This window comes from Aulonocara stuartgranti (assembly GCF_965226115.1).
Source record: "Aulonocara stuartgranti genome assembly, chromosome: 14".
Taxonomy (NCBI): Eukaryota; Metazoa; Chordata; class Actinopteri; order Cichliformes; family Cichlidae; genus Aulonocara; species Aulonocara stuartgranti.
This window is the reverse complement of record NC_138950.1, coordinates 14,792,787-14,810,871: the sequence shown is the minus strand read 5'-3', so window position 1 is coordinate 14,810,871 and position 18,085 is coordinate 14,792,787. Positions and strand designations below refer to the sequence as shown.

The window sequence follows — 18,085 nt, the reverse complement described above, 5'->3', positions numbered from 1 at the left end:
GAAAAACTAGTCCATGCATCTTTAGTAGGCTTGATTACTGTAACAGCATCTTTACAGGTCTACCTAAAAAAAATCAGTCAGACAACTACAGTTCATTCAGAACTCTGCTGCTCAAGTCCTCACTAAGACCAAAAAAGTGGACCACATCAGTCCAGCTCTGAGGTCTTTACACTGGCTGCCTGTCCGTCAGAGGATACACTTTAAAGTTCTGATGCTGGTCTATAAAGCTCTGAATGGTTTAGGACCAAAATACATCAGTGACCTCCTGACCCAGTATGAACCTTCATACTGAACCCTCATATGAACCCTCAGGTCATCTGGATCTGTTTTTTTATGAGTTCCCAGAGTCAGAACCAGACACGGAGAAGCTGCATTCAGCTTTTATGCTCCATATATCTGGAACAAACTCCCAGAAAGCCTCAGATCAGCTGAAACACTCAGTTTATGCTCATTGGTTTCAGTTTCACTTCCTTCACATCTCGCTATATGTGATTATTTCCTGCTGTGCGCTCCTGTTTCTCATTCCCTTCTCCCTGGTGTATTTAAGCCCTGTGTTTTCCTCTGTCCATTGTTGCATTGTACCATCTCAGTACTGTGTGTTTCCTCTGTGCTCCTGGTTCCTATATTTTATTCATCAGCTCCAAGTTTCTAGCTTCTTTGTTTCTAGTTTTCTGGTTTCCTGAGTTCCTAGTTTCCTAGCTTCTAGCTGTTATGTTTTGTTTCTTGTAACTAGTATTCAAGTTTTCACAGCACAATAAAAGCTGCCTCTTTTAGTTTATTTCCCTCTGTTTCTCTTGTCCTGCATTTGGATCCTACATCCTGCATATCAGTATGTTTCACATGAGCACTCTGTTTTTATACCTTTCTTAGCACAACTAATGCCACACATTATCCAAAATTCATTAAAAATTTTTTTTACAATGTCCTTCTTCAGTAATAATTACATTTAGAAATGTTTGTTATTTTGTGTTATTTGTAATACCTTTTATTCGTTTATTCTAGTGTGTTTGCGATTTGTAATGATATGATGTAAATGATGTATAAAGCTAAGAACAACTGTACAAATAAACCTTAAATACTTGTTTTGAAAAATTAAAATTGGAAAAAAAGGAAGTGAAAAACATTTTTTCTTTCATTATTTCACCCAAATATAGATTCAGTGCTAATATTTCTGATATTCCTGCGGTTCATCAATCACTGAAAATATATTTTTCTGACTTCCGAGAATTCGAAACTGTGAATGTTGTGTGAATTCAGTTGATAGCATTATAATTCAATATTTACACACCTTTTCTATTGCCATACCCGCTAACCAAGCAAATTGGAATGCTGGAATTATGGAGGATAGGTAAAAAAATTTATTCTGTTTTTCAAAACGCTTCTGAACAGTTTTCTGGTGGGATGGTTTCATTGTTCTGCAATGAGAAATCACTGCCGTGTGCTTACCTATGTAACATTCACGTGTCTGGCACATTTCAGGGTAACATTCAGACGAATGCATGAATCCTAATATCATTTGGAATTTGTACTAGACATATGCACACACAGGATATTAAATTTACATTTGGAACTTTTTAATTACCATTGGTTGTATTGAACAACTCAAAAACAGGACTCAGAATAAGATATTGTTATAATGAAATGTGAATTTTATTTTTGTGCCTTGAAAAAAATAAATCTCACACAAATACATTGAAAGATACTAAATCATTCGAAAATTATTACTAAAAAAGCACATATTAAGTGTTTGATTTGAGCTGAAACTGAAATTCAAGAGCTTGTGTTGAAGAAGTATGTTTTGAAATTCTTATCGCCATATTAAGTATGAAACCTCTAAATCCTATGATACATTTTTATTCATGACATATTTTTTGGTGTTCTTCTCGGGCTTAAACAGTATGATGAAACACTTTGGAGCAAATATACACATTATTAGTCCAAAGCTGGAGGCCAAAATGGCAAAAATCTCCACAACTACAGTGAATTTCCCAGGAGAGCTGACATATGCTGGGATAAAGGTGATCCACACTGCACAGAATATCAACATGCTGAAGGTGATAAACTTGGCTTCATTAAAATTATCAGGTAATTTGCGGGCTAAGACAGCTAAAACAAAACAAAAAGCAGCAAGTAGGCCTATGTAACTGAGCACAGCCCAGAAACCTACAGCAGAGCCTAAATCACATTCCAGTATGATTTTCTCCTTGTATGCGGTTAGATTTTTAATTGGGAATGGAGGGCTAAGTACCAACCAAATAGTACATATTAAAACTTGAATGAAGGTGAAAGACACAACAGTTATTCTTTGCTGTGGAGGACCAAACCATTTCATCACATTGCTACCTGGAAGTGTAGCTTTAAAAGCCATTAAAACCACTATAGTTTTCCCAAGTACACAGGAGATACAGAGTACAAAGGTGATCCCAAATGCAGTGTGACGCAGCATGCAGGACCACTCTGATGGTGCTCCAATGAAAGTTAATGAACATAAGAAACACAGAGTCAGTGAGATGAGCAGCAGGAAGCTCAGCTCAGAGTTGTTGGCTCGGACAATTGGAGTTTTCCTGTTATGAAAGAATACAGCCCCAGTCATAATGGCCAGACAAGCACCCAGAACTGAAAATGCAGCGAGGATGATTCCAAGGATGTCTTGAAAGGAAAGAAATTCTACAGGCTTAGGGATACAAGTGTCTCTCTTTGCATTAGGCCAGAATTCCTTGTGGCAGGGTATACAATCAGTTGAATCTGAATTAAAAAACGTAAATAAATAAAGAGAGATGGAAAGATGACTTCTACCAATAATTCCTTCGATGTCTCTCCTATGCACAGTAAAATAATTTTGAATATATGTTAAATCATTTTATTTTACCTGTTGTATTACTAGTCTCTCCTTCAGGACACAGTATACAGTCATAGCAGCAGATGGGTTTTCCTTTCTGCAGCACTTTACGAGTTCCTGGAGGACAACTGGCACTGCACACTGACACTGGCACCTGTGAGAGATAAAGCCAAAACACTAGACGGAAATATAAATGTGCAATCCTCCAAAGTGCAGTGTGGTTCTTGTCTTTTGATTCATTACTTGGGTGCCATCCTCCATCCAGGTTATGTTCCGGTTAATCTGGAAATCATGGCCCTCTGGCAGTGATGCATCATAAAGTCCTACTGTTACCAACTCTGTTTTTCCAGTTTCACTCTTCTGCCAGTTAACCAACTCGTAAATCGCCACAGGATCCCCATTAGCATTAAATGACACACCATAACCATTTCGGGAAAAATTTACTTTCTTCAGTTCTGCTAAAATCTTTAAGATAGAAAGCAAGAGAAAAGAAAGAAGAAAAAAATGGAAATATTTTAGAACTACTAGTATTTGATTTCATGAAGAATACCTTAGTGGTAAAAAACAAACAAAAAGAAACTGGCATTATTATTTAATTTGAGCTGACCTGTTTGGACTCTAACTTGGTTAGTTTGTCACACTTAGCTATGCCATTGGTTCTCTGACACACTGTATTATGGATGGCATGTGCTATTGCATACACAGCCTTGTACACCATGTTAGTAATTCTGAGCTGAGATGTGTCAGTATACGGGATTTGAAGATTCTGTATGTCTTCAGTTCCATCACATATCTTCTTGTCAACAACAGGACCTAAACAATAGAGGACACAGGGAATGTTTCATCACTGCAAGATTTAAAATTTCATTAACACATTTTCATTTCCATTTTTAAAATGGGACAAAATCACTACATTAACTGAGTGCCTAAACCTCACCCCAGAGATCAGAACATAAAGTTTCAATATTATTTAACCTTATACTTGAGCAAAACAACAGTTTCTAAAGATCAGAAGGATTTTCTCACTTTTTTTCATTTTGCAGTTGAACGATTCCTCCCAGAACTCAGTAAGCATAGGGGATGTAGCTACTTGAGAGGGAGACAAATTAAGCAGGAAATCTCTGAAACCGGGGATTACAGACTTCTGAATCCCAAATCCAATGGCCCCAGCACAGAAACTGTACCTCATTAATTCTGTGTTCGTTACCCATGCCTCGCTGCCTATCCACTGGCGAGGTAGAAAAGGCTCATGTGAAAGCTCCTCCAACAGGACCCTCATGTCCCCAGGAGCTGCAAATGCCACAATAACCACTGCTGTAGACCTTAAGAAAGAATGCAATACATTTAGAAATGTCTTCTTTTTTACAAGAATTAATCTAATTGTTTCAGTTTGCTATATGACAGTAGTAAATAAATACATAAAACAATAAGCAGAATTAATGGATGGATGGATTTCTTTAAGCAAATCTCAATCTAAGCAAAATCTGTCATATAGAGACCTGCGGATAACACTTGCTACTTCTTGGATCCTGCTATGTGGGTGAGTCCGATAGAAAGATACAGAATATTCCACACAGATTCCCTCTTTTTGTGCTGCTTCTAGAAAAGATGCCATGCCACTATTTCCATAATCTGAATCCGAACGAACAGCACCTATCCAAGTCCAGCCAAAGTGCTTTACCAGCTTGGCTAGCGCTTCAGCTTGGAAATGATCACTGGGGATTGTTCTGAAAAAATTCGGGTACTGCTGCTTGTCAGACAAACATGCGCAAGTGGCATAATGGCTCACCTAAAGCAAAAGAGGAAACAAAACTATTTTTAGGACAGCACAATCAAAACTTATTTGCATGCTTATTAGAAATACAAAGATTGCCATTTACTTGAGGAATATTAAAAGACCCAAGGATGCGTGACATGCTGATGGATGGTGTAGACCCAGACTCACCAACAATAGTCATCACCATACCAGATTGTAAGCAGTTACCACCTGTGTAAAACACAGTGTCCAAGCTATTTAGCAACTGAAATGCCACATGCACTGCCACGGGCACTGATGAACATGAGTCAAAGATCTGATACCCGAGCCTTATCCCGGGCAGAAGCTCTGTGCTGTTGTTAATCTCTTCAATGGCAAAAACCATTGCTCGTGAGAAGCGCAGCTCACGGGTATCAATGCTGTAAAAAGAACATCAACTCCCTGTTAGAATCTACACAACATAGATTTAGGATAGTTTAGCTTTAACATAAAAAAGACAGTAGGGAACTATTAACTGCAATTCATTTGAGGATAAAATATAAGGGTTAAATTCATCACACGAGAGCAGTAACTGAATTCAAAGCAAGGCAACAAGGCATTCATAAAAGAGTTAACACAGTATAATTTTTGTTTTGAAGAAAATAAAGTGTCAGTATCTGTATTTTTAAAACTGTGGATTTAGCATACATTGCAAAATGAATTTTTTTTTTTTTTTTACCTAGCACTACACAAAAGGACCACAACACTATTGAACATCATACAGGTTTGTCATTCAGTTCTTCCACTTACTGACCTCCCACTGCATCTTACTGGCTCAGGCATGGTAGTGTAGTTATGGTTTACTGTTTGCATGAAGTAGTGAATAGAGAAAACACCACCAATAACATAGTCCCCATCCATTGAGAATGCAGGGATACGAGTGCTACCCTGCAGCTTACATTTCACAGAAGAAGCCACAGATCTATCCTGAGCCTCTGTAGGCATTTGATCCAGACCATCTAGAGATAGATCTAGGGCAAGAGCTGATTTCAGCTCAACTAAATACAGATATAATTTCAGACAAATAAATACAGCTGACAGCTCCATCCCGCCTGATGTCAGGCATCTGTTATGGGTGTGTTTTCACTCATTTATATAGTTATTCAAAGGCTATGCTACGTGTTCATCATGACATGGTGTTACAGTGGTCTTTGAGAAAGTCATAATATTCTATAATCTATATTTTACAACATCTAAGGTGTTGAAAATATCATGTAAACTTAAGGTATTGTAGAAACAAATATGAAATTACTATGTGAGAACAAGTAATGTCAATGTAATTACCAAAAGTAATAATAATAATAGACAACCAATGGATTTGATTATTGTGCTTACATTACTAGCTATTACTATTACTGTTAGATTATAATTATGTGATAGTATTTTTATATTAAGTATTTAGTTTTTTTTATCTTAAAGTATAACCTTAACTATTTTAAATAAACCTCAAATATATTAAATGAATCTCAAATATAGAAAAGAGACTGTGAATGTATTGAATGAAACTTGAATGAAAGTCTGAATACATTATTTATTAACCTTTATTTAACGAGGAAAATCCCATTGAGATTAAAAACCTCTTTTTCAAGGGAGACCTGGCCAAGATAGGCAGCAGCAGGTGTCTCACAGTTACAGAAATTAATATATTAATAAAAATATGAATATATTGAACAAACTTGAATATATCAGTTTCAGTTCAGTTTCAGTTTTATTTGCAAGTCATATGTTAGTTAGACGAGCAGAAGACTCAGATGTCACTCAGCAGTATAATACAGTAAGAAATATTACATATGTACAGTGGGGCAAAAAAGTATTTAGTCAGCCACCGATTGTGCAAGTTCCCCCACTAAAATGATGACAGAGGTCAGTAATTTGCACCAGAGGTACACTTCAACTGTGAGAGACAGAATGTGAAAAAAAAATCCATGAATTCACATGGTAGGATTTGTAAAGAATTTATTCGTAAATTAGGGTGGAAAATAAGTATTTGGTCACCTCAAACAAGGAAAATCTCTGGCTATCACAGACCTGTAACGTCTTCTGTAAGAATGTCATGTGGTCAGATGAAACCAAAGTAGAACTTTTTGGTATAAACTCAACTCGTCGTGTTTGGAGGAAGAAGAATACTGAGTTGCATCCCAAGAACACCATACCTACTGTGAAGCATGGGGGTGGAAACATCATGCTATGGGGCTGTTTTTCTGCCAAGGGGACAGGACGACTGATCCGTGTTAAGGACAGAATGAATGGGGCCATGTATCGTGAGATTTTGAGCCAAAACCTCCTTCCATCAGTGAGAACTTTGAAGATGAAACGAGGCTGGGTCTTCCAACATGACAATGATCCAAAACACACCGCCCGGGCAACAAAGGAGTGGCTCCGTAAGAAGCATTTGAAAGTCCTGGAGTGGCCTAGCCAGTCTCCAGACCTCAACCCCATAGAAAATCTGTGGCGGGAGTTGAAAGTCCGTGTTGCTCAGCGACAGCCCCAAAACATCACTGCTCTCGAGAAGATCTGCATGGAGGAATGGGCCAAAATACCAGCTACTGTGTGTGCAAACCTGGTAAAGACCTATAGTAAACGTTTGACCTCTGTTATTGCCAACAAAGGTTACGTTACAAAGTATTGAGTTGTATTTTTGTTATTGACCAAATACTTATTTTCCACCTTGATTTACGAATAAATTCTTTACAAATCCTACCATGTGGATTCATGGATTTTTTTTTTCACATTCTGTCTCTCACAGTTGCAGTGTACCTCTGGTGCAAATTACTGACCTCTGTCATCATTTTAGGTGGGGGAACTTGCACAATCGGTGGCTGGCTAAATACTTTTTTGCCCCACTGTATATACATATGGTAGTTAGTATACTGTTGCACAGAGTAAGAGTTTTTATTTTTATTTAAAAACTATTAAAAATGGAGTGACCAATGCAAAGTGCAGTATGAACTTGTGAAATTGTAGCACAGCTTCTGTGTGCATCCTGTGAAGTGTGATGTGTGTGTGTTTAAGTGTTGTAATTGAGGTTTCGAATGGCTTGATGGTAAAAGCTGTTGTTGGGTCTTGTAGTCCGAGCAGACAGACTCCTGTAACGTCTGCCAGACGGTAACAAGGAGAACAGCTGATGTGCTGGGTGGCTGTGGTCCTTGATGATGCTGTGTGCTTTACCGAGGCACTGTTGAAGATAAATGTCCTGAATGGCAGGAAAGCCTCATGCCAGTTATGTGCTCTGCAGCTTTCACCACCCTCTGTAGTAATTTATGGCTGCTGGCAGAGCAGCTTCCATACCAAACTGTAATGCAGCTCGTTAGCAAGCTCTCGATCGCACACCTGTAGAAATTTGAGGTGATGTTGGCATTCAGGCCAAACTGCCTCCTCAGAAAGTAGAATCGCTGGCAAGCTTTCCTGATTGCAGTGTCTGTGTGAAGGGTCCAGGAGAGATCCTCGGTGATGTTGACTCCAAGAAATTTGAAGTTGCTTATCCTTTCGACCATGACACCGTTGATGTGGATGGGCTCGTGTTCCCCGACTGATCGTTTCTGGTAGTCCACTATCATTTCTCTTGTTTTGCTGACTTCGAGAGACAGGTCATTGTCTGTGATGAGGCCTATGATGGTTGTGTCATCCGCACACTTAATAATGGTGTTGGACTTATGTTTAGCAACACAGTCATGCGTGAACAAGGAATATAGGAGGGGGCTAAGCACACATCCATATGGCATTCCTGTGTTTAGGATGAGTGATGAGGTGGTGTGCTTACCAACTCTCACAACCTGGGGCCTGTTTGTGTGGAAGTTCAGAATCCATCTGCAGACTGGTGTTCCCAGCCCAAGGTCGATGAGCTTCAAGGCAAGTTTTGATGGGATGATGGCGTTAAATGCTGAACTGTAGTCGATGAAGAGCATTCTTGCATATGTATTCCCTTTTTCCAGGTGAGTGAGGGCAGTGTGCATTGTCAGGGAGATGGAATCCTCAGTGGCTCTGTTTGTTCGATAGGCAGATCCCTGAAGAGGGTCCAGATGTCAGGGAGGGAGGAGCAGATGTGACCTATGACTAGCCACTCAAGGCACTTCGTGATGACGGATGTCAGTGCAATAGGACCGTGGTCATTCAGACAGGGGACCACTGACTGCCTCAGGGAGAGGTTGAAGATATTGGTGAACAGCTTGTTGGTGCACACTCTGAGAACCTGGTCTGGGATGTCGTCTGCTCCCAGAGCTTTGTGAGGATTGACCTTTTTGAAAGACCATCTCACATCTTCTGTTTTGAGTGTTAGAGTTACAGCCTCACTGTCTTCCTGAGGGTAGAGGATGTGTTCTTTGTTGCCTCATCAGCAAGAGACGGGGTGGGCTAAACACTGCCTGCTTTCCTTCTTGTAGTCAGTGATGCAGCGCAGTCCATTCCATAGTCACCTGGTGTCAAAGCTGTGGTAACTGGACTCCACTTTGTCCCTGTAGTCCTTTCTGGCCTTTTTTTATGGACTTTTGAAGGTCATACCCGGCTGCTTTATATGCATCAGCATCCCCTGAGTTAAAGACAGAGGTCGGCACATTGAGCTTAACACGGATGTCTTTATTTACCCAGGGTTTCTAATTTGGATATTTGCAGACTTTGGTTTTGGTGATGATATCGTCCATGCATTTTTCAATATATCCAGTGACAGAGTCTGTGAGTTCACTGATGTTGCCATCAGCTGCCATCAACTTTCTTTATGTTGGCTCTGTTGAAGTCTCCCAGCACAATAAAAACAGCTTCAGAATTTTTGTTCTCAAGTCCAATAATGACGTCATACAGTTCATCCATAGCTGTAGCTTTATCAGCATTTGGAGGGATGTAAACAACTGAAAGGAGAACTGAACTGAACTCCCTCGGAAGGTAAAAAGCTCTAACTTTGATGGCCAGCAGCTTGAGGGTCTGGTTCGGCTTCTCTGTCTGGTTCGGCTCAAAACTGTGGTGCGTTTACCCCCCTTTGTTTTATAGAATGTACCTTGAATATATTGAATGAAACTGAAATATATGAAATTAACCACAAATATACTGAATGAAAGTCTTCATATATAGAATGAAAATGTTACAGAGGCTCTTGTATCAGCTTGTGTTTCAGATGTGTAATATTATAATGTGTAATATTATAGAATGTGACATTGCTACAAGAAGTAGGACTACGAATAAATGAGCAGGGGTGCAGCATTCCTAAATTAGCAAATTAGCAAATCTAAATATAGTTTTAGTTGAACATGAGAAAATATTTTTTGTGATGTTATGTTCTAAGTTGAAGGCATTGTATACGTTTTTGTTGATCAAATTCAAATTCAAATTCAAATTCAAATTTTATTTGTCACGTACACAGTCATACACAGTACGATATGCAGTGAAATGCTTGGACAACTGCTCATGACCTAAAGAAAACAAAAAAGGAAAAGGCTATGAATAAGACAGGAAATAAATATGAAAAATTAAAAAGGGAAATAAATATGAAAATTTAAAAAGGGTAAATTTTACTAGGAAGGAATAAAATATAAATTAAGGTTAAAAATGAAATAACTGTACAACACAAATTAGAATGAAGGGTAAATTTAACTGGGAGAATAAGATAAAATATATAAATTGAAGTTGAAAATAAAATAACTGTACAACAAAATACACAATACACAATATAGAACTATATAAGAATGTATGAAGAAATATAAATAAATATATACACAATAACAGCAGCTGTACAAATATTAACTGGAAATGAAGAATATAGTGTCCAGTGTTGTGCAATCCACATTATGTCTTCTGCAGTGCAAATATGCTTAAAGTGATTTAAGTGATGAAGTGAAAACAATGTCCAGAATGTCCAGTGTGTGTGTAAGAACTGTATGTGTGGGTCAGTATTGTGTGGTGGTGTGATTGAGAGACCGTATCGCCTGCGGGAAGAAGCTCCTCCTCAGTCTCTCTGTGTTGGTCTTCAGGGAGTGGAATCGCTTTCCTGACCTCAACAGAGAGAACAGTCTGTTGTTGGAATGGCTGAGGTCCTTCACGATCTTCCTGGCCTTGGTCCAGCACCGCCTGCTGTAGATTGAGTGCAGGTCAGGGAGCTCGGAGCGGATGGTGCGCTCAGCTGATCGCACAACCCTCTGTAGAGCTCGTCTGTCCTGCATGGTGCTTTTCCCAAACCAGGTTAAGATGTTTCCCGTCAGGATGCTCTCTATGGTGCACGAGTAAAAGTTCCTGAGCACCTTGGAGGGCAGTTGGAAGTCTCTCAAGCGTCTGAGGTGGTAGAGACGCTGACGGGCCTTTTTCACCACGGTGTTGATGTGACAGGACCATGACAGGTCCTGCGTGATGTGAACTCCGAGGTATTTGAAGCTGTCCACTCTCTCCACTGGGCACTCGTTGATGACGGGGGTCTGGTAGTTCCTCTCCTGCTTAGTGCTGAAGTCCACTATCAACTCCTTTGTCTTACTGACGTTTAGAAGGAGGTTGTCCTCCAGTTCTCCAGATTCCTAATCTCCTTCAGGTAGGCCGTCTCGTTGTTATCAGAGATCAGGCCCACCACGACGGTGTCGTCAGCAAACTTGATGATGGTGGTGGAGCTGGTAGTGGCCACACAGTCATATGTGTACAAAGAGTACAGCAGGGGGCTCAGAACACACCCCTGGGGGGCTCCAGTGCTGAGAGTGGTGGAGGCTGAGACATGTCCGCCCATCCTTACTGCCTGTGGTCTGCCAGTTAGGAAGTTGGAGATCCACTGACACATAGATAAGCTGAGTCCCAGATGCTCCAGCTTGGTGGTGAGTGTGGAGGGAATTATGGTGTTAAATGCAGAGCTGTAGTCTATGAAGAGCATTTTAACATAATTCCCCCTTCTAGTGTCCAAGTGAGTGAGTGATGTGTGGAGGAGATGAGAGATGACATCGTCTGTGGAACGATTTGGACGGTAAGCGAACTGTAGTGGGTCCAGTGTGTCTGGTAGTGAAGAAATGATGAAGTCTCTGACCAGGCGTTCAAAACACTTCATCACTACTGAGGTGAGGGCTACAGGGCGATAGTCATTGAGAGAAGCAGGGTGGGGTTTCTTCGGGACAGGAACAATGATGGACTCTTTGAAGCATGTGGGGATCACCGACTGAGATAAAGAGATGTTGAATATCTCAGTGAACACAGGAGCTAGCTGGTATGCGCAGTCTCTTAGGATATTAGAGATATTAGATATTAGATATTAGATATTAAATTTAGATGATGAGGCTGTAAACCTGAGGGGGTAGGGCTAAATAAGTATATACTTCTGCCTACTCCTTTTCAAACAACTCCATGGAAAGATTTTATAAAATGTTGGTGAATGTATATGTTTGAAATAAAAATTAACTGAACTGAATAGTTGTAGGCTTGTACTGTATAAACTAATACTTATGACCAGGTTCAGTATTGTACTAAAGATACTTTTACATCACCTAAGTCTGTATGTACTGAACGTGTAACTGACCTTTAGCAGTGCTAAAAGAGAAATATGTGTAATGAAATTCAAATTTCCGTTTTCTTCAGCAACACAGGGTTATCACAAGGGATTGACAATAAACTAGACTGGGTTAAAAACTACCACTACATGCTACAGGAGGGCCAGAGTCGTCTCTATTTTCTGAGGTGGCTAAGGTCTTTTAACATGTGTTGGCAATGCTCAGGATGCTTTATGAGTTTGTTGTGGCCAGTGCCATGCTGTTGCATGCTGGGGCAGCAGGTTGAGGAATCGCAGATGCCAACAGACTCAGTAAACTGATCCAAAAGGCCAGTACTGTTGTGGGGATAGAGCTGGACTCCCTTAACTTGATGTCAGAGAGGCAGATGTTACCGAAGCTAAGGACTGTGACATCAGTTTCTTGATCATTAATATGCAAATGGTAATGACCACTCCCCACTAATGAGTTGGGGAATGGTTGCAATTGCAGCATTGTAAGATGGTGAAAAATGTAAACTTGGGCCTTCTCCTCAATTCAGAGATGCTCTTTCCCTTTTTGCATAAATGGCCTCCTTGACTCCTCGCTCCAACAGCGTTCTTCCCTATCCAGGATGTGAAAATTCTCATCATTAAAAGTAGCTCTTCAGTGTTGTGCCATCCGCTTAACCAGAGGATGTCTGATTTCCCCGATGTATAAATCATGGCAAATCTCCTGGCACTTAGGGGTTTTCACTTAGGTAGCAGTTGTCCTTCATCTCTCCTGTTTTGCCTGGAGCATTCTTTAGGTGCCTTCCCAGATTTGACAAATGTACAGATGGTATAATCACATTTACTCAGGGCTTGCTTGATATGATGTTCACTTGATCCAGCTGTCTTAGCTAATTATGGGCTAACCTCCGTTTTATCGAAAAAATTCTTAAAAGAGTAGTTGCAAAACAGCTAACTGATCATCTGCAGAGGGATGGTTCAAACAATATCAAACAACTTAAAAAAAAGGACTCAGAACAAGATACTGTTATCATGAAATGTGACTTTTATTTTTGTGCCTTGAAAAAAAATTGACCTTAATCAATTGCATTGAAAAATAGTAAATGTTTCAAAAATTGACATTTTGAAAATCTTAACGTAAATATTTGATTTCACTTAAAACTGAAAATCAAGTGATTTGCTGATTGTGTTGAAGGTGTATATTTTGAAACTACTGTTGCCATTTTAAGTGCAAAACCTCTAAATCCTATCCTTAGTCATGACATATTTCTTGGTGTTCTTCTCAGGCTTAAAAATTATGATGAAACACTTTGGAGCAAATATACACAGCATTAGTCCAAAGCTGGAGGCCAGAATGGCAAAAATCTCCACAACTACAGTGAATTTCCCAGGAGAACTGACATATGCTGGGATAAAGGTGATCCACACTGCACAGAATATCAACATGCTGAAGGTGATAAGCTTGGCTTCATTAAAATTGTCAGGTAATTTGCGGGCTAAGACAGCTAAAACAAAACAAAAGGCAGCAAGTAGGCCTATGTAACCGAGAACAGCCCAGAAGCCTACAGCAGAGCCTAATGCACATTCCAGGATTATTTTCTCCTTGTATGTGGTTAGATTTTTAATTGGGAATGGAGGGCTAAGTACCAACCATACAGTACATATTAAAACTTGAATAAAGGTGAAAGACACAACAGTCATTCTTTGTTGTGGAGGACCAAACCATTTCATCACATTGCTACCTGGAAGTGTAGCTTTAAAAGCCATTAAAACCACTATAGTTTTCCCAAGTACACAGGAGATACAGAGTACAAAGGTGATCCCAAATGCAGTGTGACGCAGCATGCAGGACCACTCTGATGGTGCTCCAATGAAAGTTAATGAACATAAGAAACACAGAGTCAGTGAAATGAGCAGCAGGAAGCTCAGCTCAGAGTTGTTGGCTCGGACAATTGGAGATGTCCTGTGATGAAAGAATACAGCCCCAGTCATAATGGCCAGACAGGCACCCAGAACTGAGAGTGTAGCCAGGATAATTCCTAGGAGGTCTTGAAATGAAAGAAATTCTACAGGCTTAGGGATACAAGTGTCTCTCTTTCTATTAGGCCAGAATTCCTTGTGACATGGTAAACAATCAGCCGAATCTGATTGAAATAAATACATAAATTAAAAACAAGAATTATAAGAATTGTAATATTTTAATCATTCATATTATTGTAGATATCCACCCTATCACATTTTACATGCATGGGCAAAAATTGTATTTTACCTGTAATATTATTTATCTCTCCCTCAGGACACGGTATACAGTCATAGCAGCAGATGGGTTTTCCTTTCTGCAGCACTTTACGAGTTCCTGGAGGACAACTGGCACTGCACACTGACACCGGCACCTGTCAAGACATAGAGGCTACATAATAACTGCAAATTTTTGCTATCATTATGTTAACCAAAGTCTTATTTGCCAAACTCTTGTCCTTTTACTCGTTACTTTTGTGCTACCCTCCATCCAGTTTATGCTTCTGTTAATCTGGAACTCCTGGCCTGCTGGCTGTGATGCATCATACAACCCTACAGTTACTATCTCAGTTATGCCAGTCTCACTTTTCCGCCAGTTAACCAACTCATAAATAGCCACAGGATCCCCATTAGCGTTAAATGACACATCATATCTGTTTTGGGAAAAATTTACTTTCTTCATCTGAGTCAAAACCTGTGAAATTGTAAAAGCACAAAAAGGGAGGGGAAAGAAAGAAAGAACAACAGCAAAAAATTAATTCATATTTGATTTCATTCAATGTACATTAGAGATAACAAAAAACATTAACACGGACTTGTTCATTTCAACTGACCTGTTTAGACTCTAACTTGGTTAGTTTTCTACACTGAGCTGTGACATTTTTTCCATGGCACACTGCATTATGGATGGCATGTGCTATTGCATACACAGCCTTGTACACCATGTTAGTAATTCTGAGCTGAGATGTGTCAGTGTATTGGCTTTGGAGATTCTTTATATCTTCAGTTCCATTACACATATTCATGTCTCCAACAGCACCTAAAACATGAACAGATGTTTATACTATTAAAAGTCAAAACAAATTTCAGACCTCTCTTATTTGATGCATTTAACCAATCAAGTTAGCATTTATCACTGACAGTAAATCAGAACAGTTCCAATGGTGAAATTCTATGAGTAACCAAATTTGTTGAATTAAAGTTACTTTTTTTCATTTTGCAGTTGAATTCATCCTCCCAGAACTCAGTAAGCACTGCAGAGGCAGCAACTTGAGAGGGTGAGAGATTGAGTAGAAACTCTCTGAGACCTGGGATTACAGATTTCTGAATCCCAAATCCAATGGCCCCAGCACAGAAACTGAATTTTGTTAATTCTGGACTGGTTACCCATGACTCACTGCCTATCCACTGGCGAGGTGGAAAAGGCTCACGTGATAGTTCCTTCAACAGGATCCTCATGTCTCCTAAAGCTGCAAATGCCACAATAACCATAGCTGTGGACCTTGAGAGACAACATAATATATTAGAAAGATTTTCAACTATATTGATAAATGGTAAATTGATGGGTTCATATATAGCACTTTTCTACTATACCTGACTAGTCAAAAAACTTTATACAACATATTATTGTGGTATTTGACAGCATAAAATATTTATCTTTAGGATAATAAATTAATTGCCACACAAGTCATTTCTGTCATGTAGAAACCTGCGGATAACATCTGCTACTCTCTGGATCCTGTTCTGTGGGTGGGACCGATAGAAGGATACGGAGTATTCCACACAGATCCCCTCTTTCTGTGCTGCTTGTAGAAAAGATGCCATGCCATTATTTCCATAATCTGAATCTGACCGGACAGCACCTATCCAAATCCAGCCAAACTGTTTTACCAGCTTTGCTAGTGCACCAGCTTGAAACTGGTCACTGGGGATTGTCCTGAAAAAATTCGGGTACTGCTGCTTGTCAGACAAGCATGCACATGTGGCAAAGTAGCTCACCTAAAGTGATAAAACAAAACAAAAATCGAATAAATTGATTAATTAATATAGCAGGGTAACAATGTACTCCAGTGTTAAAGTCATGCACAGGCATATTTTAAAGTCAAACTTTATCCAGAAATTCATATATTTACTTGAGGAACGTTAAAAGAACTGATGACTCGTGACAAGCTGATGGATGGTGTAGACCCAGACTCACCAACAACAGCCATCACCATACCAGATTGGGAGCAGTTGTTGCCAATGTAAAACACAGGGTCCAAGCTATTTAAAAACTGAAATGCCACATGCACCGTCACAAGCACTGATGCACATGAATCATAGATCTGATACCCCAGTTTGATTCCAGGCAACAGCTCTGTGTTGTTGTTAATCTGTTCGATGGCAAAGACCATTGCACGTGAAAAGCGCAGCTCACGTGTATTAATGCTGGAGACAGATAATTATGTCACTGTTATAATTTGAATCAGGTTAAATTACAACAGAACAGAACAGAATATACAGTCTAGGAAGATTTGCAGTTTGCAGCTATTTAACATTTATTCATTGTAATTTTTTTAATCAAAGGTTACATTAGAAATTATTTTCAGCGCACAGTTATGGAAAATCAGTAGAAAATAGGCACTAATAGATCTTGAGCATAACGTTAGAGTATTTTTTTTCCTCACACAGAAACAACATACTTCTCTCTCTTACTGACCTCCCTTTGCATCTTACTGGCTCGGGCATGGTGGTGTAGTTACTGTCAACTGTGTGAATGTAGGAGTGAATGGAAAAAATACCACCAATAATGTAGTCTCCATCCATTGAGAATGCAGGTGGACGAGTGCTATTCTGCAGCTTGCATTTTACAGGTGAATCCGCAGTATCAACCTGATCATCTATAAGTGTAATCTTTTGATTGAAAGGATCTAAGGACACACCCAAGGCAAGAGCTGTGGTCAGGTGAAACAAACAAAAAGTCATAATCAAACTAACAAAATGAGCTGCTATCTCCATCCCTGCTTGATGTCAGGTGTCTGTATATGGGTGTAAGTGTGTTTACACTGGTTTTTATAAGTCTTAAGACAAAAGTCTTTTGTTCTACCCCTAAAGAGGACATGCCCATTACCGAGATGCCTTTGATTAAATCTTTATGTTCTATGATCTATGCATAAATAATTTCTACTGGTCATATCCAGTGTTGGGTAAGTTTCTTTAAATTAGTAACTTAGTTACATTACTAGTTACTTCTATCAAAAGTAACTCAGTTACTTCAAGTTACTCGTTACTTTCAGAGTAACTAGTTACTAGGGGAAGTAACTTTGGTTTTACTCAGAATTCTCTTGTTAATGTGTTGCTTCCGTAACTGGATACCCAGCAAGATTGCCAGTCTTCTAGTTTGCTTACTTGCCACAAGTGCACTGTGCCACCTACCAATAGAAAGGAAAAAATAATGTGCACATTTCCACGAGAGAAATCCCACGCCTGATTCTATCCTAGCCTGCTTTTTACATCCAACACAAAAACTGCAGTCGTGGTGCTTTCGATTGTACTCAGAACTCGGAAATTCTGCCTTCTGAATAGGAAGATGTAGGTAACACCAGACTGCAGATGAGCTGCATACAGAGCTGGACTGGGACAAAAAAAATCATCCCGGGCATTTTGACTAGACCATTATAGGGAAAATCATAAAGCCTTTGAATGAAAATAAACACTGTGATGTACAGTGATGTGACAGTGATGTACACTGTTCTGATGGTATATATGTATCAATCTATCAATTGTTTGTTGTAAGACTCGGATAATTATTTTTTTAAAAGTGAGACATTTTAAATGAGAATAAGAAAGTATTTCCTTGTGCCCCCCTTTCCCTTTTAATTCCGTACATGGACCCCTGGCAACACTTTGCTAGACCCACCCCTGCACAGTTACCAGCTGTCAGTTACTTAGAAAAGGATCCTGGTGTTATTTGGACTAACTTCCGGCTTGAGTGAACGCTGGCGCGTCTGGCTGCCGCTACTCA

At 39.5% G+C, this 18,085-nt stretch overlaps 1 protein-coding gene across 1 annotated transcript; it reads right to left on the bottom strand.

Annotated features, from left to right (window-relative positions):
• Window positions 1-1,840: 1,840 nt before the first annotated feature.
• Window positions 1,841-16,475, bottom strand: LOC309686990 (uncharacterized protein; the record flags this gene model as incomplete). The annotated part of the gene is made up of 17 exons (XM_082501658.1): window positions 1,841-2,745; window positions 2,870-2,993; window positions 3,083-3,304; window positions 3,447-3,652; window positions 3,866-4,161; window positions 4,339-4,628; window positions 4,720-5,014; window positions 5,389-5,632; window positions 7,963-8,638; window positions 8,758-8,931; window positions 13,309-14,207; window positions 14,333-14,456; window positions 14,555-14,776; window positions 14,916-15,121; window positions 15,288-15,583; window positions 15,791-16,080; window positions 16,215-16,475. 17 exons carry the CDS (start codon window positions 16,473-16,475, stop codon window positions 1,841-1,843), a joined length of 5,730 nt encoding a protein of 1,909 aa, XP_082357784.1.
• Window positions 16,476-18,085: the final 1,610 nt, after the last annotated feature.